The 24,312-nt window shown below is 42.3% G+C and overlaps 2 protein-coding genes across 2 annotated transcripts in view; both read left to right on the forward strand.

The window, feature by feature from the left end:
- The window catches only part of cdh31 (cadherin 31), a 36,468-nt gene extending 23,188 nt beyond the window's left edge, over nt 1–13,280 (forward strand). The window contains exons 11-18 of the mRNA XM_080740485.1: nt 513–757; nt 2,335–2,477; nt 3,369–3,460; nt 5,039–5,171; nt 6,043–6,264; nt 7,043–7,173; nt 9,758–9,913; nt 11,957–13,280. Coding sequence (XP_080596611.1) covers nt 513–757; nt 2,335–2,477; nt 3,369–3,460; nt 5,039–5,171; nt 6,043–6,264; nt 7,043–7,173; nt 9,758–9,913; nt 11,957–12,172 — 1,338 coding nt within the window. The 3' untranslated portion in view covers nt 12,173–13,280. The remainder of the gene's footprint in view (nt 1–512; nt 758–2,334; nt 2,478–3,368; nt 3,461–5,038; nt 5,172–6,042; nt 6,265–7,042; nt 7,174–9,757; nt 9,914–11,956) is intronic.
- Nucleotides 13,281–18,594: 5,314 nt separating this feature from the next.
- Nucleotides 18,595–22,894, forward strand: snai3 (snail family zinc finger 3; the record flags this gene model as incomplete). The annotated part of the gene is made up of 3 exons (XM_080740888.1): nt 18,595–18,673; nt 20,516–21,313; nt 22,713–22,894. 3 exons carry the CDS (start codon nt 18,595–18,597, stop codon nt 22,892–22,894), a joined length of 1,059 nt encoding a protein of 352 aa, XP_080597014.1.
- Between the last annotated feature and the right edge of the window lie 1,418 nt (nt 22,895–24,312).

A 24,312-nucleotide genomic window follows, 5' to 3' on the forward strand; every position in this document is an offset into this window, starting at 1 on the left:
ACGTGACCGTTGGCAGCCAATAGCATCCTCTGGTGCCTTTACAGTCTATGATGGCAACACCCATGACAAGGACCCATATTGTGTCATTTGCGCTGCATAGAAACCAATGGCTTCGCTTTGTCCATATCTTTTATACAGTCTATGGCCACTCCCCTTCTCTCTCTCCCCATTTCCTGTTTGCCTACTGTAATCTATCAGTAAAGGCAAAAGCTACTGGATTCCATTTTTAAAGTGCAGCAAATTAGTTAAATGCCTCCCCACACATTTCTGTGTTGTGACTGCTGCTTTATGGATCCCCACATGCCCCATCCCCAAAGAATATGCGCAGCGACAAATATCTGCTTTCGTTCCCATCATATAAAATGGATTCAGCCAAACCGGATGCACCACAGTGGATTTTTTTGAACTCCTAGATAATTTCTAGGGTGTTAACCAGTGGGTTAGAGTTGGTTGCTGGTAACAAACATGTCTGTGTGGCATTGTGTTGTGCTTTTCTCCACCTATCCATCAAGGCCCTGGACTTTGAGGTGAACAGCAAGTACACACTGCTGGTTGCTGTTGAGAACGAGATACCCTTCGCCACAAAGCTGCCAACGGCCACTGCCACGGTGATAGTGACTGTGGTGGACGTCAACGAGGCGCCCATCTTCAACCCGGTGGAGAAGTTGGTGGTGAAGCCAGAGGACTTGGCCGTTGGCTTGGAAGTTGTGGCGTACACAGCTACTGACCCGGACACTGCAATGAAACAGAAAGTCTCGTAAGTTCACCTTTCCTTACTTGCTTAATCCATTCAGAACGGGTACACAGTATTGTGTATTATTATTTTATGCTTTAACTATTGAAAAATAGCAGACATACAAGCTCACAGCGCGGCTCCGAGTGCAGCGCTGTGAGCTTGTAGATCTGCTATTTTTTAAATTAGAATTTTGACCCGATAGTGTCTTTTGAATCCTTCTAAGATTTTTGGAAAAACCTATGTTTCTGTCAGCAATCTGGCTATAGCCATGGTCAAAGAAAAGGTCCTTTTCACTTAAATGGAGCTCAGTTAGTCTGTTCTTGACAGACTACTAGGCCTATGTCAGTGATGCTCAAACCTTTCCATGTGAGGGACCCCCAAAATGATATTTATTTGGCCACGGACCCCCATCTCAAAATATCTAGTTCCAGGGACCCCCCAGAAGCAAAATTTGAGTTACAAGCGTTCGCTTTGAAAATACATATATTCAAAGATTTGCACACATTTTCACGACTTTTTCAAAACTAGCAGATCTACAAGCTCGCAGCGCGCTGTGAGCTTGTGTATATCTGCTATTTTTCAATAGCTAAAGCATTCAATAATTCGAGGCCTAAATGGGTAAAAAAAAAAGATATGGCCCTCAACTTTATTCGTATTATTTCCACAACAAAGCACTTTTCATCCAGTAGTTGTGAGCTAACAAATGGCTGCCTCCGTTGAAACTGTAACCCCCAACAATTGTTTGATCTCCTCCATTACCTCCAGAAACATTACTTGAGCTTTTTCCTTTAATATACATGACCTTTGTCAGGTTCCTGAGGGGGTAGCCCACACGACGCCGGCTATTTTATGAACCGAGATTTTTCGTTGTCGGTTTTTGAAAATCTCCACGCCTACACACTCCCTATATTTTGCTCTAATTAAAATGAGTATTTACTTTTTTTTATTTTCCTGTATGATATGTGATGTAATTCCCTTTCTATTATATGATATCAATCAAAAATCACTGACGTGCCATGGACACATGTTGTCTAGTTTCTAGACTTTTGCAAGAAACGGTGGTGGGAAAAGTACTAAAATGTTTTTTTTCTTATGTACAGGGTTCCCACGATCATGAAATTCCTGGAAATATTTTGAAATTAGAAAAATATTTTTCCAGTACTGGAAAAGTTTTGGAATTGATCAAGGGTCCTGGAAGGTCCTGGAAAAAAATAGCTATGCATTGTCTTTGGTTCCGATCTACATGCTCAAAACGCCTCGCAACGCGAGGCGTTGTGAGCATGTAGATCGGCTATTTTCACAATAGTAACGTGTTATACAAAATTCATCAACTCTTGGTGCTCGTCAGGGTGCCGGGTCCCCAGTTAAAACATGATTATTTCGGGGGTCACAGCCTGAAAAGGTTGAGAACCACTGGCATACACTACTTGTCTTTGGGCATTGCGCATAGGAGTAAGCAACTTGTTATCGAGCTGAATTATGGTTATATAGTCCAGGAAATTGGGTTAATTATTCTGGAAAAGTTTTGGAAATGAATTGGTAAAAATGTGTGGGAACCCTGTATGTAAAAGTACATGTGTGTGTGTTTGTGTGTACAGGTATAGGATACTGCAGGACCGGGCTGGCTGGCTGACTGTAAACAAACAGTCAGGTCTGATCACAGTGAAGTCTGAGATGGACAGGGAGTCCAGTTTCGTCACAGGCGACAAATACACAGCTCTGATCGGTGCCTATGATGATCGTAAGTGATTGGAAAGCACTTTGGGGTCTACTGCTGTTGTTTTTATTGTGCTATATAAATAAAGATGCCTTGACATACACACATCTCATTTGAACATGATGACCTAAGGTTTTACATACACAGATCTTATTAAAACATATGACGATGTTAGGTTTTGCATACGCAGGTCTTGTTAGTAAAATGGTAGGCGTTAACAAGAGCTTTGTACACATTAAAAAGGGTTTTGATTATCAGCATATTGCACAATTGGACTACTGAATCGTGGAGTAGGGCATTCACGAATAGTGATTTTTAGTATTCGAATTATTCAACCTCAAAGTATTCGAATAGTCGAATATTCGACAGGACTTGCGAAACTGTCAAATATTAAGTACGCAAGAGGCGAACATTGTGAAAATAGCCGATCTACATGCTCACGTTGTGAGCATGTAGATCTGCTATTTTCACAATATTTATCTGCGGAACCGAGTCACATTAAATGTAATGCCTACAGTTCCAAGTGCTTGTCAGGGTTGGGGTCCCCAGTTCAAATATGTTTATTTTGGGGGTAATGGCCTAAAAAGGTTTGAGAACCCCTGGTGTAGAGCATTAACAAATTCATCCACCAGGGGCATTGGCAACTCATTCTTATGACTTCTTATCTAGCCAAGCTTTATAAACTATATCTTTTTTAAAGAGAAAACTATAAAAAAAATAATAATAAAAAAGCGAATATTCGACTTCTGTGAACAACGTCGAATAGTGACTTTGATTACGTCGAATAGTGACTTTGATATTCGAATATTTGGTGAATGCCCTAGTGTGGAGTTACGGCTAGTGTCAGTGATTGTTAACGTGTGTGTGTGTGTGTGTGTGTGTGTGTGTGTGTGTGTGTGTGTGTGTTCGTTCCAGATGATATCCCAGCCACAGGAACAGGCACCCTGATCATTCAGCTACAAGATGTCAATGACAACTACCCCGCCATCGATGAACGTTTCTTCAGGGTGAGTCTGAAACATGCTGTTGTGTAGAATTACGTTACGTTACCCATCCCATTGTCTATCGCCTGAGAGACGGAGAAAGACCTCCTCATTCAGCATCACCCTTGATGAAAATGTTCCAAGACTCTTGTTGAGGTTGCCATGCTTGACGTGATCTGATTGAATCGACTGATTGATCTTCACTTTTAATTAGTTCCCAAACCGTTTAGCCTCGAGACCCAAAAAAGAAATGTGACGTTTGCCCTCGACCCAAACTAGTGAAAAAAGCAGATTTACAAGTTCAAAATGCGTCCCTTCGCGCCACATTGTGAGCTTGTAGATTGTCTATTTTATTTTCACTAACTTAAACATTTGTTTAATAATTTATGGAATATTCAATTTTTATTTCCTTTACTGTATTCAGGAACCAGTGGTATACAGTGAGACTATTAGGGCTGTCACAATTATTACATAATAATCGTCTAATCGCAATTATTTGAGTGACAATTTTATCGTCATGTAAAATGTCATAATCGCGACAGCCCTAACCCAGTGTTCGGTAACCAGTGGTATGCAGTGAGACTAATCAAAAACTAACTACTACTAGGGTTTCAACGAGATGTTTAACACCGAAAATATCGTCCGTGTCAACACCGCGGTTATCGGTAACACCGTTTCAACCACCATTTAATTTGCGTGTCTTGTCGTCTTGTGAGCACTCAGTAGCAGCCAATGCTACCTCAAGCTACAACAACAACAACCATCTGACCATATTAAAAATTCACCTTTGCACGTAATCCTGGTCTCAATAATGCCTCCCCCTGGCCAGCCGTGGCGCCTGATGGAGGGGAAAGGAACTGGTTGGAATAACGTGTTCCTTCCACGCGCTACGTCCAAACCGGGGAAATCTCCACTGTCAGGTGAAAAGAAGCAACTTGAACTCCTCATGCATAGAAGGAAGCATGAGGTCAGTCCGTTGTCTCCCCAGGCGCGGCAGAGGGAGAGCAGAGCCCAGGATTACATAGGCAATTAGCACTGGGTGAAGAAAATGGGTTACAAAATTGTGGGATAAAAAATTTAGAAAAAAAAAAAAATCACCTTTGTAAAAAAGCAACAACACTGTTAGTTTTACAACAGCCCTGCGTTTTCTTGTTTGGCTAATCGTTGTTTTTCTGCCTACTGCGCGCTGTGACATTATAAAGCCACAACTAGTCTCCTGGAACGTGCCCTGCGAGTGGGGACGAGACATCATGCAGTCTGATCGTCCACGGGGCGAGGCACAGCCCGCCCGCCCCGTGGACGATCCGTTGATTCTGGATCTGTTCTCGACACTCCCACACAAAGGAACAGCTCCCAGCCTCCCGCGATTGAGAACCGAATCCCATCGTTCATTTAAAAGAGCGGAATCGTTGGCGAACGTCACATCTCTACTGCGCTCCTCAGGGGCAGAGCAGAGCAGCGGATGCGTTTTCTTTTTATTTAAACGGTGTTATCGGTGTGCAAGTAAAGTACTCCGTTTTGTGCTCGCTCACCGGTAACACCGAGTACCGTTGCAACCCTAACTACTACTACTACTAACTAACTAACTGTGTGTTTCATCAGGTGTGCAACAAAGAGTCTGCTCCCCAAATGCTGTCGGTGACGGACAAAGATGGAGCGGGTCATGCAGCACCGTTCACTGTTGAGCTGAATGGACCGTCCAGACTGAACTGGACTGCTAAGATGAATGACACCAGTATGTATTCTCTAAGTGTGTTTTGGTAATGTGCATTTTGATTGAAAGAGGCTACCTGGCTTTTGCTAATGTGCTTGAAAAAGGTGGTCTAAATGCTATTCATTTATAACAAATACATCAAATACATCAAAATGTGTTTAAGTAACGGCACCTCTCTGTCTCACCAGCTTGTTTTGTAGATCTTAAATAAACAGGATATGGAATGAAGTGAAGTTAAATGTGGTGAAACAAAAATGACAAGACAAACTTGGAACACTATAACAAACTTGTATTTGTTAAAACAAATGGCTGATAAATAATCTTTGGGGGGTTCTCGTCTGAGTTCATACAATTGTTATCGCAACCTGAACATTTATTTTCTGTTCTAAAGAGCTGGAGAGATGGGGAGACTACTATACCAATGATTATTTCACTTTTTAACAAAATATCAAACCACCTTTAAAGGCCCAGTTCACCTCTGGGACAACCAGATCTTATTTTATTGTTGTTTGGGACAAGATCAACAGTTACTTTTTGTGTTCAATCTGTGTTTTGAGATATGTTAGTATTTCAGCATTGATGCATTTTGCATTATATGATGGAGCATGATGCATCATATGATGCAAAATAACTCAGGATTGTGTTGATCGTGTCCCAAACAAAAATAAAATAAGATCGGGTTGTCCCAGAGGTGAACTGGGCCTTTTAAGTCCTCCGTCTTCAGTCTCGGTGTCGTTACCTTTTTGTGCTTTTAAGTGAAGTTAAACCCCCACAAAACAGTTTTCAGTCGTTTGTTTCAATTCAACTTGCTGAAAATTGCACCCATTTTTACTGTATGTAAAAGACGTATCTAATAAGTGAGTGGCCTCCTCTTCCCTTCTCTCTCCTCCAGAGACGGGCATCATCCTCACTCTAGTCCAGGAGCTTCCCCCGGGAGAATACAGCGTGGTGCTGTCGGTCGCAGACACAGAGGGCAAGAAGCAGGACAGCACCCTGCAGGCCACAGTGTGCGACTGCAAGGGCGTCGACGTGGAGTGCAAGCTGCTGACCAAAGCGGCCGGCATGGGCCTGCCCGTCATCCTGGGCATCCTGGGAGCCATCCTAGTGCTGCTACGTAAGCATGGCTGCCTGGTGCTTGGCAATAGGCCTAGAATTATTGACTGCTTTAACCAGTGAAAAATAGCAGATATACAAGCTCACGCTTGTAGATCTGCTATTTTTGAAAAAGTCGTGAAAATGTGTGCAAATCTTTGACTATGTATTTTCAAAGCGAACGTTTGTAACTCAACTTTTGCTTCTGGTTGGTCCCTGGAACTAAATATTTTGAGATGGGGGTCCATGGCCACTAATTAGCACTAAATTACCATGTCATCTCCCTAACGCCCCCGACTATTGAAAAAACTATGTTTCTATGTCAGCAATCTGGCCAAGCCATCGTCAAAGAAAAGGTCCTTTTCACTTAACTGGAGCTCAGTTGGTCTGTTCTTGAGAGACTACTATGTCAGAGGTTCTCAAACTTTTTCATGTGAAGGACCCCCAAAATGATATGTATTTGGCCATGGACCCCCATCTCAAAATATTGTATCAGGGGACCCCCCCAGAAGCAAATATTTGAGTTACAAATGTTCGCTTTAAAAAAATACATATACTCAAAGATTTGCACAGATCTTAATGATTTTTAAAAAATGGCAGATCTGAAAGCTCGCAGCTGTGAGCTTGTATATCTGCTATTTTTCAGTAGTCAAAGCATTCAATAATTTTTAGGCCTAAATGGTTTCATTGACATGAAAAAACAGATCTCACTTACAAATCGTAAAAAAAAAAAAAGATTTGGACATATCGCTGTAAATATTCAGTTCTACTATTCTGTTGTATCCACCTCGTGTCTCCAGTGCTGGTGCTGCTGCTGCTGATGTTCCTGAGACGGAGAGGAGGAGAGAAGAAGGAGCCTCTGCTTCAAGAAGACGACGTCAGAGACAACATCTACTATTATGATGAAGAGGGAGGAGGAGAGGACGATCAGGTACATTTACTCATGCATGAAGCATCATAGACATAGAAAGGTAGACGCCTCCTTTGGCTAGGGGGCGTATGCATTGAGCAACTAAGGGAATCTTCGTCGCTTCCCTGTTCATTGCTTCCGCGTGCGTCACACATACGGAAGTCGGTAAGCCAATCAGAGGCAGGTGGGGGCTGGTCTTTACGTATGCAGCCTGTAAGAACAGCTGAGCAGCGCAACATCGGAACTGGCTCTGTTGAATTGAATTGTGGTCCTTGGATAAGTCACGGAAAAGACACGCTGTGATTGGCCAGTAGTCACTTTGACTGACAGCGTTCCCTTAGTTTTTTCAGGAAGTCCGGACTAGAATTTTTGCACATCGCTCCAATGAACTGCAGAGGAGAACGAGGCATCTAGCTCTTTATATCAGTGTGAAGCATGGGCTGTCACAGGAACACTTGTATGAAGCCATTATGTAGACCGGTAGGCACGCGCACACATAGGCATCAAAGGGGGCTTGAGCCCCTGCCCTTTTATCCGTCTGTAAGAAGTGCCCTCTCTAGACCAGTGGTTCTCAACCTGTGGGTCGGGACCCCTAAGGGGGTCCCCAAATTATTTTGGGGGGTCCCCAGATGATTAACTTAATGTGAAACGTTGTTTTCTCTCTCGACAGTAAAGTATCTGCACATTTCTAAGGTGACAATTTAAGGACTTTTTAATACCTCTAAAACGACAAATTAAACATTGGCCAAATTGTCAAATATTGGAGGCAGAAATTGTGAACATAGCCGATCTACAGTACTGCTATTTTCACAATAGAACCGTGTTCTACAAAATGTAATGCCTCAACTCTAATGCTCGTCAGGGTGGAGGGTCCCCAGTTAAAATAGGATTATTTGGGGGTTATTATTTGCGCGGCCTTAAAAGGTTGAGAACCACTGCTTGAATGCAGTTTTACTATGGTGACAGAAATGCAAATGCTCCTCTTTCCATGCCATACCTGAAGGCAGCCTTCACGAGAATTGCCTTGTCCAAACTCTCCTGAACTTGAATGCAGCATCTTATGCTGAAAGAATTGCCCTCTGTCCAGAAATCCACACCATATCTCCAGTATGCTTAGTTAGTGTGTTATTAACACTTATGTTGCTATGATTTTTTCTCTTCAATGTCCCGCGTTGCCATGGTTACCATAGACTTCCATGTAATTGCGCAATTGTGTAAAAAGTGCACGCCCATGCCTAGCTGATGCACCACGTGTGTGTGCACACTGTTCACAGCTTTCAAACAAAAAAATCCGCTTGGAATTCCGTTAAGGCATTCATGATTTATCAGCCATTATGTTTTCTTCAGATGTAAACAAACATGGCTGCCATGTTTGAACGAATGGGTTGGTATGGGGGTTAAACATGCAATTTCGCGATCGCGATCATGCCTAATACATTTCTGGAGGTCCAAAATTGTTTTTGGAAAAAAATAATTTTGAAAAAAAAAAAATATATATATATTTTTTTCAAAATGGCCCAAACTCGGGAAACTCGGGGTTGGCACAGCGGTAGTACCTTTTCAAACTCGGGAAACTCGGGGTTGGCACCAGATGTGTTAAGTACCAAAAATAGCCAACCTCCAAGCTCTCAAAGCGTCGTGCTGCAACGCATTGTGAGCTTGGAGGTCTGCTATTTTCAACACTTTCACTACATGGCCCTTTTAGAAATTCATTCTCTGCATGTCCCTGTAGTGTAGACCATTCAGGTGCAATGCTTGTGTTCTTCTGAGATTTAAAGTTAACATTAATTAAAGTTTAAGCACCAATTAGAATTTAAATATACTGCTCAAAGAAATGAAGGGAACAAAATGTTCCCTTAATTTATTTGAATTTATTTTAGTATAGTATACTGTAGTACTGCTCAAAGAAATCTCAAAGAATTAAGGGAACATTTTGTTCCCTTCATTTCTTTGAGCAGTGTAGTTTTAGTAGAATATGCAAACCATTCAAAGTGGGACCTGAAAACTTGTTTTCTGTATGGTTGAAGGGTTTGTTGCCTGCCTTATCCCTCCTACTTGAGTGATATTATTCCTTGAGAAGCAGGGAGAGCTGGCATTTTTGGCAAAACAAAACATTAAAGCGGGTAAAAAAAAAAATAGCAGATCTGCAAGCTCACAACGCGTCACAACGTGACGCGTTGTGAGCTTGTAGATCGGCTATTTTTGGCAAAGACATTTGATAGAGTGAAAAAATGACTGCATCAAGTACGTATATTATAAGTACCTTTTACCAATAGAGGGTTTAACCCATTTAGGCCTGACCTAAGTTTTCTGAAAAACAATATTATTCAAAAATTAGCCTAGAAAAACAAACATGTTGCTACATACTGTACTGTACTGTAATGTACTGTAATACACTAAATAGTGTTCCCGGCGTAAGCTGTACAGGATATGCAGCTGGGCAAGTAAAAGGTGAATTGATCCCAGTGCATGACGGAGGACGATATTGCGATACATTAAATCTCCACGATACGATTATCGTGAGTGTTTTTTTTTATCACGATAAACGATAATATCGATTATCGTCCCATCCCTACTCTGACATTGACCTTCTCTCTTCCTACAGGACTTTGACCTGAGTGTGCTCCATCGGGGTCTTGACAACCGCCCCGAAGTGTTCCGCAATGACGTGATGCCGACCTATGCTGAAGGCTTCATGGCCCGCCCCACGTACCGCCCCCGCCCCGCCAACCCCCAGGACATCGGCAACTTCATTGACGACGTGAGTGGACAGGGGCGTTACAGGGGGGGGGGGGGGGGGGGAGTGGGACTGAGTTACTAGGGCCCAAGGTGGAGGGGCCTTAATTATTTTATACTTTAGCTATTGAAAAATAGCAGATATACAAGCTCGCTGCCGCGCTGCGAGCTTGTAGATCTGCTATTTTTTGGAAAAAGTCGTGAACATTTTTGCAAATATTTGAATGTGTATTTTTAAAGCGAACGTTTGTAACTAAAATTTTGCTTCTGGGTGGTCCCTGGAACTAAATATTTTAAGATGGGGGTCCGTGGCCAAATACATAACATTTTGTGGGTCCTTCACATGAAAAAGTTTGAGCACCACTGACATAGTAGTCCCTCAAGAACAGACTAACTGAGCTCCATTTAAAGCTATACTGTGTAAGTTGCTCAACTAGTGGTCAGTAGCTCTATAGCAAACCTTGGTCGCGTCCGCGTCTTTTGGCCGTTTTTCGCCGCGGACACCCCCGCGTCTGCCTCCACCTCGCCGAGATCTATCTTTAGAGGGGTCCCTGGTTCCTGTGCGTTCAGGCATTCCGGAGAAACAGACTCCTTCACCCATGCTTCACCGTTCACCCGAGTATAGAGACACACGGGAGACTACAAATATGGCCGCCCTAGCGACCCCACTTCAAGATGCGCTGTGATTGGCCGGCAGTGTATAACCCTCGCTGTGATTGGCCGGTAGTGTATGATGACGTCATTTTGCCGCGAAATTCTCCCCCCCTCACGGCTCATAGAAAACATATAAAGAGAAGGCTTTTGAAGCTGAAAATAACGGAGTGGGTGTTCTAAAACTTTAGCGATTTAACAGTTAGGACAATTTTAAGATTTGTTTTTAAAAAAAGTTACATGGTATAACTAAGTGAAAAGGACCTTTTCTTTGACAATGGTTGGCCAGATTGCTGACCTACGGTAGAAACATAGGTTTCTCAAAGACACTTGTAGAATCGGGTCAAAATTCAAATTTTCACGCTTTTTCAAAAATAGCAGATCTACAAGCGATACTTTCTGGTAACTCATATTACCATCCTAATACGTGAACATTTTTTCCATTTTCCCCAAACATTATTAAAAAAAGAATTGGAACAGTTATTGAAAAAACACTGGCTGCTCACGCATTAGGATCGTATTATGAGTCACCAGAAAAAATAATAGGCGTTTTTAATGAATCTATCATTGTTAAAATGGAGTTTGAAGTTACAATGGGTGTGTATGGGGAGAAGCCCTGGAGGAGGAGGGCCTGATAACATTTACATCAAATATCTAAATATTGAATGAAGCAAATTACAATCTGTTCAGGGTTTTACAAATACCTCAAAACTGTACATAAGTACAGTACTTAAGTAAATGTACTTAGTTACTTTACACCACTGTGTTAAAGTCAAAATGACGTGCCCAAATAAGAAGTTATTTAAAAAAAAAAGTAGGTGGTGTATAAAAAATCTACATGCGCTTCTTGATTAATCGATGGAATCATCTGCAAGAAAACCATCATTAGTTGCAGCCCTAAACTAGGGGTGGGCGATATGGAAAAAATACAATATCACAATATTTTCCCAAGCTGTATCACGATACACGATTTTATCACAATTCTTTTTTCAAGTTGGTTTTTATAGATATTTTTCTAGTTGACAAAAACTAGACTGGGTTCCTTTTGCGAGGTCTAATTTGAACTTTACAAATATGTAACTCTGACAGTATACAAATGAAACCAAATGGACCCTTACGGGTCCATTTGGTTTCATTCGTATACTCTCAGAGTTAAGTGGAGACCTTGACATTTTACATTTTACATTTTGAGAACTACTGATTTAGACCAAAATGCAGGTTTAAATTGAATTCTGCAATGAATCTCTGTATTAACGATTAAACAGGATTTTTTACAAGGCTCCCTCAATTGTATCACAATGTATACGATACCTCTGAAAAGGCATATCGTGGAGACATTGTATCGTCTCACCGATATTTATCACCATATCGCCCACCCCTACCTTCCCTAAACTCCTCTGCGGTCTCTCCTCTCCAGAACCTGAAGGCAGCGGACAACGACCCCACCGCCCCTCCCTACGACTCCCTGCTGGTGTTCGACTACGAAGGCGGCGGCTCCGACGCGGGCTCTCTCTCCTCCCTGAACTCGGACAGCAGTGGAGACCAGGACTACGACTGCTTCAGCGAGTGGGGGCCGCGCTTCAAGAAGCTGGCTGACATGTACGGCGGAGGAGACGACGACGACATGCTGTAATAAAGGAAGATGGTCGGGGAGCCAGGCACAGGCCCAAAAGCTCCAAGAATAGGGTTTTTACCTGTCACATCATGACATACTTTTTATTTTAGTTTTTTTTCCTATTCATTTGGTCATTAAGGTACACAGAATGAGAGGCCTGCTCTGCCGGAAAACATTGCGAAAAAAAGGTTATGGCCATTTGTATATTCACTCAATCGACTTCACTGTACAGGGAAAGAATAAATCTACTTCAAGTAGCATGTGAGCGGTCAAACTAGGGTTCTTCATGATTCTGAATGGATTACAAGCATTTGTTTTGCATGGAAAACATTCCTTGGGCTAGATTTTGGCCTCTCAAAACTGTGATTTTTTTGATGACTCATCACTTTACACCATTTTGTGGGGCTGAAATCTAGCCTAAGGAATGTTTTTTCATGCGAAACAAATGCTTGCAATGGATTCAGAATCATGAAGAACCCCTAGTCTGACCCCTCACATGCTACTTAAAGCACATTTATTTTTGTATTACTTTCCTGTATAGTGACGTCGATGGGACTTTCTTCTCTGCAATGTTTCCGGCAGAGCAGGCCTCTCATTCTGTGTACCTTATTGACCAAATTAATAGAAAAAACTAAAATAAAAAGTATGTTATGACATCACAGGTCCTCTCAAACGTTGGGCCTGTGGCTCCCAGGCTAAGAAGAGAGAAAAACCAGAGATTGTTCAAAAGACAGATGGATTGATGGCTCGGATGAACGAGAATGGAGCACTGGATTTACTAGCCTTTCGCCAAACGAGCACAAGGGCAGTGGTGTACAGCAAATTCCTGAGTGCCAGTTTTCTTTTTTTAGTTTTACCCCAAGTGTCTATTTTTACGCTCTTGTGTTGAACTAAAGCTCAGGACTTTTCTGTGGATTTTCTTTTTTTCGTTGCTTGCCCGTCTTATCGGACTTGTTGGCGTCGAATGAATAAGTTCTGTCTGTCTTCAGTCTGTCATTCTGGAATCTGATCCATGTTTGATCCCCGTGCTGAAGACTAAATCGTCGTCGTCAGGTGGAAACCTTGTATGTCCAAAACCGTTTGTTTTGTATTTATCATTTTAAAAATGATCGAAAATAGTGAAACTAGCCGATCTACAAGCACACAACGCCTCGCGGTGCGAGGCGTTGTGTGCTTGTAGATCGGCTATTTTCACTAGTTTTGTGCAACGCTTTTCTATGATGAAGCAGGGCTTTAATTTACCAGAAGAACATACAGTATATTTGAAACTTTGAGATGCGAGGTTTCTGCCCGACTGCGACGAAATGTTGTTTGTTCTACTATTGCGACTTACTTCTTCTGTGGGTGAATCCTTTTTGTTTAGTTTGAACCTGAATCCTATTGTTCTGTTGTGAAGACATGTCAAAATACATTATGCATTCTATGACCGAATTCCTCCCATTAGAACAATAGGATTCAGGTTTAATATCGTTCAAGTTCCCCTTTAAAGGACAACTCTGCCCTAAATCACTTCTAGGCTCATTTTCCTACTTATATTAATCCAAAAAAGACTGTCCATGGGGTCCATTAGGCACAAATGCCCCTGTTGTCCAGTTTCCCCAGCAGAACCCAGCAGCTCTCATAGCATAGAGTGGAGTGAGAGTCGAGTGGCATTTCTGCCTAATGGACCTCATTTGGATCAATATAAGGAGGAAAATGGGCCTAGAAGTGATTTAGGGCGGAGTTCCCCTTTAAGGGGGAGACTTGACCTGGGTGGGAGATGTATGTGCACACCTGTGCTGGTTTAAAACATAAATATACTGTACAGAACACCTATACTGCCTCGTTACATGAGGATAGAGCACTACTAAGGTACATGTTTACCAGACCAAACGACCCATGCTGTGCAAAAACATGACAATCGTTATTTTGTACCACTACTTCAGTTTCCCATTGTTTTTGTATAAAATGTTATGTTCTTCTTGAGGCATGAGATAGACGTGATAGATGTAATTAATTATGAACTGAACTGACACTAAATCAACCTGAGCATAACTATGGTCACAAACATATCTATCAATAAATGCTTTTTAAAATGTTTGATAAGTATCTTGTTAAAGCTGCAATCCAACTTTTTTTTTAGTGAATAAAACATTATTTTGGCCAATTTGAGTAAGTCATAATAATTATCACAACTGGGGTGTTTGGAGGCGATCTCCCTGCTATTGAGATTTTTAGACACTGTGGTTGGGGTAGGACACCTAGTGGTTGACGAGGGGTACTGGCAACCTCAAAGCAAAACTGTCTTTCTGTCTTGGCTCACGAGTAGAAATGCCAGACCTGGTTCGAAAAGTTACGGATAGCAGCTTTAAGTTTGTTTTGTTTTCATTTTTTTGTAAAAGCAGAGACCTATTTGCTGTGGCTTCAGAAGAAGCGTTATCTGCCTTTATTGTTTTTAGATTTTATATAGTTATCTTTTTTAATACAATGGTGAACGTGTGATGTCTTTGTTTTATTTTATTAAATGCACGGTTTATCCATACTACATTATGCTTTGTTATTACTTCGTAGTATGTCCTCCGCAATACAGTCCAATTAGTTTTACAGGGTTCAATTACGAATACTGTCATTATCAATTTAAGCAGCACTTAGCCCTATTCACGGCCCGCCCACTCAGCATCCCCCTGGTGCTGAAGTCACGTTTTGAAGGGTATAACCCTGCTAAAACAGAAATCGCAAATTTAATGCAATTTCCGAATAGTAAAGTATAAAATACGGCTAGCATGATCAAGAACACAAGATAGTAAAAAGCACAAAGCATTATAATTTACTTTACCGTTTGAAATAGTGATTTGTTGGCTTTTAAGTACAGCTATTTCTGTTATAGTTTCCCCGTCTAAACTGACGTCAGCACCAGGAAGTTGCTGAGAAATTTGCTGAGTGGGCTGGCTGTGAAAAGGGCTACTTTGGAGTGTTTTTTTTTTTGTTTTTGTTTTTCTGTAATTGCAGTTATTGATCCACTAGAACAGGGGTGGGCACCTTTGATGATGTTGAGGGCCACTATATTTCCACACTCACTCCAGTGGGCCACATTGCATATTGTTACTGTCGAGCAAAAACCTCGTCTCCAGTAAAAGTAGCAAAAATAGCAGATCTACAAGCTCAAAACGCGTCTCGCTGCGACACATTTGAGCTTTTTGTTGTTTTTGTTTTGTTTTGTTGTTTTTGGATTCGAATCCTGACATTTCAAATGCATTTAGTTAGACTTTATGTCAGCTTTATGAACCTAAATACAAAAAAACATTGGACATAAAAAGACTAACATTGTAATACTACTATACTACTCATTCTACTAATAGAATAGAACTACTACTGAAGTAATTAAATGTTTGCACGTTTTTAAGTGAAGGTGGGGGCCGCATGTGGGGACTGCCCGTAAGTCCTACATCTCATTAGTCCTAATTTGGTTAGGGTTAGGTTTTAGGCTTAGGCATAGTTTTACTGAGGTTAGGTTTAGGCATAGGCATAGTATTTTCACCAGGTCAACATTCACCAGATTGGGACTAATGGGAACAATGAAACGTCGGACCAATGCCACCATGGCACCCCGCATGTGGCCCCCAGGCCGCCAGTTGCCCATGTATGCACTAGAGGGAGCCATGGGAACTTAACAAAGCAAAGGTCCAAACTTGAGGTCTTTACCATTTAGGCTGAAGAAGATAAGTTGTTCTTGCTGGTAGTAATTAATAGTTGAGTCAGCGACGTGCACTTCTAGCAATTATCTCACACTACACTATCATTACAAAACGCCATGGAACTTATTTTTTTTGTGCAAGAGATTTAATATATTTACTTAATATGTAGAAGCTTCTTTGTCTTTTTATTGTAGATTTTAACGCCAAAGGGAAAGTTACTCAACTATTTGCCAGTGAGTATTCAAATGTTTTTTGTTGATGCATTTGACTTCAAGGGATATTTTCACTTAAAAAAAACACCCTGGATAGATTTGAAGTTGATTCAGTATTTAGATATGTAATATTCATTTGATCAGACACGCCCCCTTCCCATACAAACCCATTGTAACTTCAAACTCCATTTTTAACCATGATGGATTGGATTCATTGAAAACACCCGTTCTTTTATTCTGGTGACTCCTGACGCTCTCCCAATACGTGAGCTGTGTCTTTTTTTTCTTTCTTTTTTTTTATGTGTACAGCCTTCAGGGCCTCGGTCACGTGAACGTCTGTAAAGGTTGCAGGCCTTGATAGGACCCAGGCCCGGGGTGTATTATACGAGTGGTTCTCAACCTTTTCAGGCCACGACCCCCAAAATAATCATATTTTAACTGGGGACCCCCCCCCCCTGACGAGCACTAAGAGTTGAGGCATTACATTTAGTATAACACGGTTCTATTGTGAAAATAGCAGATCTACACAAGAGGCGTTGTGAGCATGTAGATCTGCTATTTTCACAATTTCAGCCTCTAATATTTGACAATTTGGCCAATGTTCAATTTGTCATTTTAGATATTAAAAGTCCTTAAATTGTCACTTTAGAAATGTGCAATACCCTCTATACACTTAAACTTTATGTTGGTTTGTTTACTGTTGAGTGAGAAAACAATGTTTCACATTAAGTTAATCAAACTAAGACTAAATACATTGACAATTTCGTCAACAAAATAAAAACTAGACTAAAACGGACTAGTGGAGAAGAGTCATTTTATGTTTGCTTGCTCTCAGGTGTTGCGCGCTTAAAATAGCCGATCTACAAGCTTGCGTTGTGAGCTTGTAGATCGGCTATTTTCAGCACGCAAACCAAGATTAAAATCAGTCATTACGATGCCATCAAGGCCTGCCAAAATACATTTCAGTCGACTAAATCAACTGTAGATTTAGTCGCCTAAAATCTTATGATATTTAGTCGACTAAAATTAGACTAAAAGTAAAACTTTTCAGGTGACTAAATTATGACTAAAACTAAATGACATTTTATTCAAAAGACTAAAACTAAATCAGGATTTGCTGTCAAAAACAACCACTGTATGGAAATGAAACACATTTTGTAATCCTTATAGCTTGACACATTTAGCCCAGGTGGCGTATAGGTTAAAGGAAGAAGCTTTTCACCAGTGTTGTATGGACTCGGTCGTGGAAAAGCCTTGGGCTTGCTTTTGTTTTGTACTGGGAAAAGTATGTCTAGTGGAAGCCCCCCGCGGGTCTGTGTAGTGGAAACCGCTCTATTCTGTGTGTTGAATGCCAAGTGGCCCAGTCTCAGTGCACCGCCATTCATACACCTGTTTTGTTGGGGTATGCTGATTGACATACAGGTCACGCCCCCCCCCCCCCCCCCCCCCCCGCCCGCCCGCCCGTCTCTCTGTCTCTCTCTCACACACGCACGCACGCACGCACGCACGCACACACACACACAAACACACACACACTTGCACCTGACCCTCTGATGTCAGCATAGGCCAAACAGATTTATCCTTGATGCAAATCTGGAAGGAAGCACTCCCTTCTACACATCTAATGTTATCATAGATCAGTGGTTCTCAACATTTTCAGGCCGCGACCCCCCAAATATTCATATTTTAACTGGGGACCCTCCACCCTACGAGCACTAAGAGTTGAGGCATTACATTTAGCATAACACGGTTCTATTGTGAAAATAGCAGATCTACATGCTCATGCGCATTGCGAGGCGTTGTGTGAGCATGTAGATCGGCTATTTTCACAATTTCTGCCTCAATTTTTTTACAATTTGACCAATGTTTAATTTGTCATATTAGACGTATTAAAAAGTCCTTAAATTGTCACTTTAGAAATGTGCAGATACCCTCTCTTAAACTTGATGTTGGTTTGTTTACTGTTGAGTGAGAAAACAACGTTGCACATTAAGTTTATCATCTGGGGACCCCCCAAAATAATTTGGGGACCCCCCTGTGGGGTCCCGACCATAGGTTGAGAACCACTGCCCTAAAGGGCATGCCATGTAGTTATTCCTGAAGCACTCCTTAATTCATAAAAAAATAAAAAATAAAAAAAATAAACTCATCATTAAAAACAAGTTTATTGTGACAGTGCTTGAGCCCTAGCGCAGTATATTTTGAATAGCTATTATTTATTATTTATTTTGATTAAAAAATTTGAAATGGCCTTCAAATAATGTCATTAGTTTAAACAGTGGGTTTAAGTAACAATTCAAGGCAATAAAAAGTGCCCTATGGCTGTCCTTAGGGCCACAGTCTGACCGGCAGGCTCCCTGCAAGCCTCTGCTATTTATTCACAGGTTGTCTGGCAGCACCGCCACTCACCACCAGCGTCACAACAGCACTGTGAGTGAAGAGGAACCAGTGTAGCCCCCGGAGCGCTGCATGTGAACACACAGTGTGACCTGCAGTCTGTGTGTGAACCACAGGGCTGACTGAGGACTCCACGCTGCTCCTAGATGACCTCAAGATGCCTCGCTCTTTCCTAGTGAAGAAACCGCAAAGCGCCAAGAAACCCGACTATGGCAGGCTGGACTTCAACACAGAAGGTGAGTTTAATCTGACGAATAACGTACTCGCAGATTGCTTTGTATTCAGGGGTCTTCAACGTTTTCAGGCCAAGGACCCCTTAGTTGAGAGAGAGATGAAGCAGGGACCCCTTAGTTGAGAGAGAGATGAAGCAGGGACCCCTTAGTTGAGAGAGAGATGAAGCAGGGACCCCTTAGTTGAGAGAGATGAAGCAGGGACCCCTTAGTTGAGAGAGAGATGAAGCAGGGACCCCCACAACCTGTTCATAGTTTCATTGTTTGACAGCGCAATCATCAGTGTACTTTGGATTCATGTCAAGTTGTGTTTTCAGATATTTGACCACTTGAACTGTCAATACTTGACCTTTCACTCTGTACTTAGTCTGCTCTTTTCCCCTCTACACCAAAGCTCTTTGCCAAAAATAAACAATCTACGCGAGGCGTTGTGAGCTTGTAGATCTGCTATTTTTGGGTTAGGGTTAGGGTTAGGGTTAGGGTTCTCCGAATATGGACGCTAGGGTTCAAGTGATTAATATAAAAAAGGAGAAAAAAAACGTTTCTATCACTCAAAGATTTGGAGGACCCCCTGTAGTAACTCTGAGGACCCCCTAGGGGTCCCGGACCCCCTGTTGAAGACCCCTTCTTTATAAAAAAAATTGAGATATCTAAGTAAATACATTATCTAAATAAAACTACTATAATTAATCACTTATATCAATGCATCTGGTTCGTCCAATGTGATTGTGATGTCCATGTCAAATAAATAAAACATAACATAACATAACAAGCATATTTGTCTATCCCTGCTTCGTCAGAACAACATAATAGCACAATCAGTTCAGATTAATCTTTTTCTTTTCTTGGACCATAACTAGGAGTTAGTGCTAGTGCAGATCACCACAAACAATGTTTTTTTCTTCCCTGCTTGTTTACAGTGTTTTATGAAATTAAATCAAGAATGTGAAAACGCGTTTTTTGGAGTGAAACGATGCTGTGGCTCGGGCCCACAACAAAACGTGGGGTTTGTGTTTAGCAGGTGCAAAATCCACACCACAAAAGAGTGGGCATTGTCCCCAGGTCCTTGAGGGACCTGAAGGGTCCCATTAAGCTCCACTCAAGAGCCTTCCAGGCCCCTTTTTACCACTAAATCCCTCCTTCAGACTGTGGATTTTGTTTTTCCATGCCCCCCCCCCCCCCCGCCTCCCGCCACAGCTCCTCTGTACAGAAAACCTGTCACGATTACCATCAGAAAAGTAGTGGTTTCACACAGAAAGAAGAAAGAGAGAGAGAGAGGAGGGAGAGGGGGCATTTCAGTAAAAAAAAAACAAGAATATTCAATATGTCTTTCTGTCTACAAGCGTTTTGTATCTAAACTGTAGTCAGTATATTTGTAATAAAACATTTTTTTCTATCGTGTGTTTGCAGTGGTGTCGCACCAAATTCTGGGCCCTGGGTTCAAATCCATTTAAGGTTTTTTGAAAAACCTATGTTTCTGTCAGTGGTGTTCAAATGTTTTCATGTGAAGGACCCCCAAAATGATATGTATTTGGCCACGGACCTCCATCTCAAAATATTTAGTTCCAGGGACCCCCCCCCCCCCCCCCCCCCCCCAGAAGCAAAGTTTTAGTTACAAATGTTCGCTTAAAAAATACATGTATTCAAAGATTTGCACACATTTTCACGACAAGCAGATCTACAAGCTCGCAGCGTGGCACTCGGTGCCGCACTGTGAGCTTGTTTATCTGCTATTTTTCAATAGCTAAAGTAAAAAATAATTAAGTCTCCTCCACCTTGGGCCCTAGTAACTCAGTCCCACTTTTACCCCCCTTGTGACGCCCCTGTGTGTTTGTGTTTATTTCATAGGGATTCCTGCCGGTCCAAATGAAGAATATCCACTCCGGAATGATATTATCCATACTTCCCCCCCTCCCTCGAGGGCATTGCAGTCTCCATGGCAATTCGGTCTCTCTTCTTCTTCCTCCTCCTCCTCTTCATCCCTTCTTCCTCCCCTCCGAACGGACAGAGCAGGCCAGAGGAGAGAGCGGCGCCGGCCACATTCTCCCAGTTCCACCACTTTCCTTAAGTCAGGCCTGCCCCATCACAGCTCTGTCCCGGGGCACCACCTGGGAACGCCGGAGCGTTACTCGGGAACGCTGACGGACCCCTACACTAGTGTATCTTCAGAATGCTCCAGAACACCCAAACCTCTGTCAGACGCCTGCAGGACACAGGAATCCCACTTGACCCACAACATGGACAGCCTCTTCTCCTCGCAGGACCACCGGACGCCCGAGGAGAGGGGATGCAGAGAGACTCACATCCCTTCTTCCATTCCTCCGTCTATTCTTCCATCCTTCCCTCTCCTGGCCCTTCTCCCTCCTAACCCCTCTAGCTGTGGCCTCGGCGCCGACCGGTTTGAGTGCTTTGACTTTCATAAAGGCTACTCCGTGATGAGCCCAGGCTTGGCCAAGCACGGGAGCTTCCACCGCGAGTGGCCGAGTCACAAGTATTTCAGCTGCAAGTACTGTGAGAAGGAGTACACCAGTCTGGGGGCGCTGAAGATGCATATAAGGACACATACTCTGCCGTGCATCTGCAAGCTGTGCGGCAAAGCCTTCTCCAGGCCCTGGCTGCTGCAGGGGCATATACGCACACACACAGGTGAGTGACACACATGCACATTTTTTAAATTGTTTAAATGGTTTAAACACAACCAACCTAGTCTAGTAGGAAAGGCGGGGTAATGATTTCTTGCACCTACCCATTCACTTACTATACAGGGTAAAAAAGGACTAGGGGTCTAACTAGGGGTTTTTCATGATTTTGAATCCATTGCAAGCATTTATTTTGCATGAAAAACATTCCTTGGGCTAAAAACGGACCAACAAAACTATAGTTTTGTGGTGAAAAGTGATGAATCATCACGATTCAAAGTGATGAATCATCACTTTTCACAGTTTTGTGGGGTCCATTTTTAGCCTAAGGAGTGTTTTTCGTGCAAAATAAATGCTTGCAATGGATTCAGAATCATGAAAAACGCCTAGTTAGACCCTTCACATGCTACTTATAGTATAGTACTAAGGCTGCACCCGCTTCTGATGTTATCATGTCATACAATGGCCAGTTATCTCCATTCCCGCTCCCACTCTCCCAGAACTAATACTACATTTGCAAGCTTTGCAGTGTTGATTTATCAATAATGTTAGGTGGTTGACATGAGTGAACTTGAGAGTTTTGCTATTACTGTATGGAGTCAACTCTGATGGCAAATGTTTCTTAGCCTACATAAAATTAAGCACATGTTCATCCTCTACAACAAATGTTAAGGACTTTGCAGAGAGACAGTACTGCATCTGGTCTTACAAAATGTATTATCACTACCGTTGCATTTACTGTATCTGTCACTTATTTGTCATACACTGTAAAAACTAAATTGATTGTAGCCTACAATAATGTACACTTTTAACTTTTACTCAGTAAAATGAAGGGATAGGACTTTACTGTGTAAAGCAAGGGTCTTCAACAGGGGGTCCTCAGAGTTACTACAGGGGGTCCTCCCAATCTTTGTGTGATAGAAGCTTTTTTTTCTCTTTTTTTATATTAACCACTTGAACCCTAGCGTCCATATTCTGAGAACTTTAGCCAACACTTGCAGTGCGAGGTGTTGTGAGGTAGATCGGCTATTTTCAAAGAGCTTTGGTGTAGAGGGGAAAAAGAGCAGACTAAGTACAGAGTGAAAGGTCACGTTTTATAAGTATTGACGGTTCAAGTGGTTAAATATCTGAAAACACAAATTGACATGAATCCAAAATACACTGATGATTGTGCCATCAAACAATGAAACTATATGGTATCTATGGGTTGTGGGGGTCCCTGCTTCATCTCTCTCTCGACTAAGGGGTCCTTGGCCTGAAAACGTTGAAGACCCCTGGTGTAAAAGTCTTAGCCATTTCAGGTTTAGCTCTGTTGCTCTGTGCAGTGAAGGCTGACATGCATGTTGGTGTTGTTCTTTGGTGGTCATTATCATTGTTGACAGCGTTCTGTGCTTGCTCTTCTCCAGGAGAGAAGCCATTCTCCTGTCCGCACTGCAGCCGCGCCTTCGCCGACCGCTCCAACCTGCGAGCTCACCTTCAGACGCACACAGACGTTAAGAAGTACCAGTGTAGCAGCTGCTCCAAGACATTCTCCAGAATCTCACTGTTAGTCAAGCATCAAGAGGCTGGCTGCTGCCCACTGCCCTGACAACATCACATAGTGCCAAATGTACTCCAAAATGGACTATATACTAGTAAGACGCCTCAGGGTGCCTCTTGGCCATCTGGCCAGTGATGTCGGACCAGTTGCACCAGACCCCTGCATGATAGTCAACAATGCGATGTCAGAACATGCCCATATATGGGCATTACCAAATATGGGCATTCCCAGATATGCGCTTAATATTGATGACATCGGAACAGGGATCTCCATATATGGGCATAAAACGGATAAGGACTTAATTCATCTGCAAGTGTGACTCGTGATGACATCAGCGATCTCCATATAAGGGCATAAAAGGGACATCAAGCCAGAGCGTCAAACCCAAAGAACCACAGACAAAAACCCATAGAACCACAGTGTCAAGGGCGAGACACACAGACAAGCTGTGACCGTTTTCATAGTAAACTATAATTGCGACCTACGGTCGCAATTATGCAAAGTCAGAAGTGCTGTAGGCTACAGACTGCTACCAACTATTGTTTAGTTTTTTACTGTGTTGATCAGGGCAGGAATTTTTTCATTTTAGGGGCAAGGCCACTTGGCCTTTGGTGTTGTCCATTTTTTTACGGCACAAAGGCCAAATGCCAGGGCAGGAAGGCCATCAAATAAAACAACATTTTGGTCCATTGAAAGAATTAATTGAATTTAAGGTTTAAGGATTTAAGGATTTTAAGGATTTTAAATGTAATATTTAGACTATCTGCTGTGAAATAAATATATTATGGTATTTACAATCTGATCCATGCTCAGCCCATTGCCCAAAAAATGGTGACTCAACAAAAGACATGACAAGAAAGAGACACTGGTGTCTACAAATTGACAAGACAGAGACAGATGGGAAAGTGGTACAGTCAGCTGGGGCATTGAGGCCACTGTGGCCTCAGTGCATGCCATTTTTTGGAGGGACACAAGGCCAAACTGAGGGGCAACGGCGGCCTTGGCCTCCATGAAATTCCTGCCCTGGTGTTGATCCCAAAGGGAGTAAAAAAGCAAGTCTCTTGAATATATGTATTTTTTAAGCGAATGTTTGTAACGCAGATTTTGCTTCTGGGGTGTCCCTGGAACTAAATATTTTGAGATGGGGGTCCGTGGCCAAATACTTATCATTGTGGGGGTCCTTCACATGAAACAGTTTGAGAACCACTGACATAGGTTTAAAAAAAAAAACCTTAGAAGGATTTGAAATATTCAGACTCTGCACAAATGTTCACACTTTTTCAAAAATAGCAGATCTACAAGCTTGTTGCCGCGCTGTGAGCTTGTAGATCTTCTATTTTTTCAATAGTTGAAGCACAAAATGTGAGTGAATCCTTGCACCCAGGGCCCAGAATTTGGTGTGACGCCCCTGGGGCAGTCTTTTAGATGGAGGGTGGTTTCTCTATTCATACATGGTACCATCCTGC

This window comes from Nannobrachium achirus (genome assembly GCF_963921795.1).
Source record: "Nannobrachium achirus genome assembly, chromosome: 13".
In the NCBI taxonomy this organism is placed as follows: domain Eukaryota; kingdom Metazoa; phylum Chordata; class Actinopteri; order Myctophiformes; family Myctophidae; genus Nannobrachium; species Nannobrachium achirus.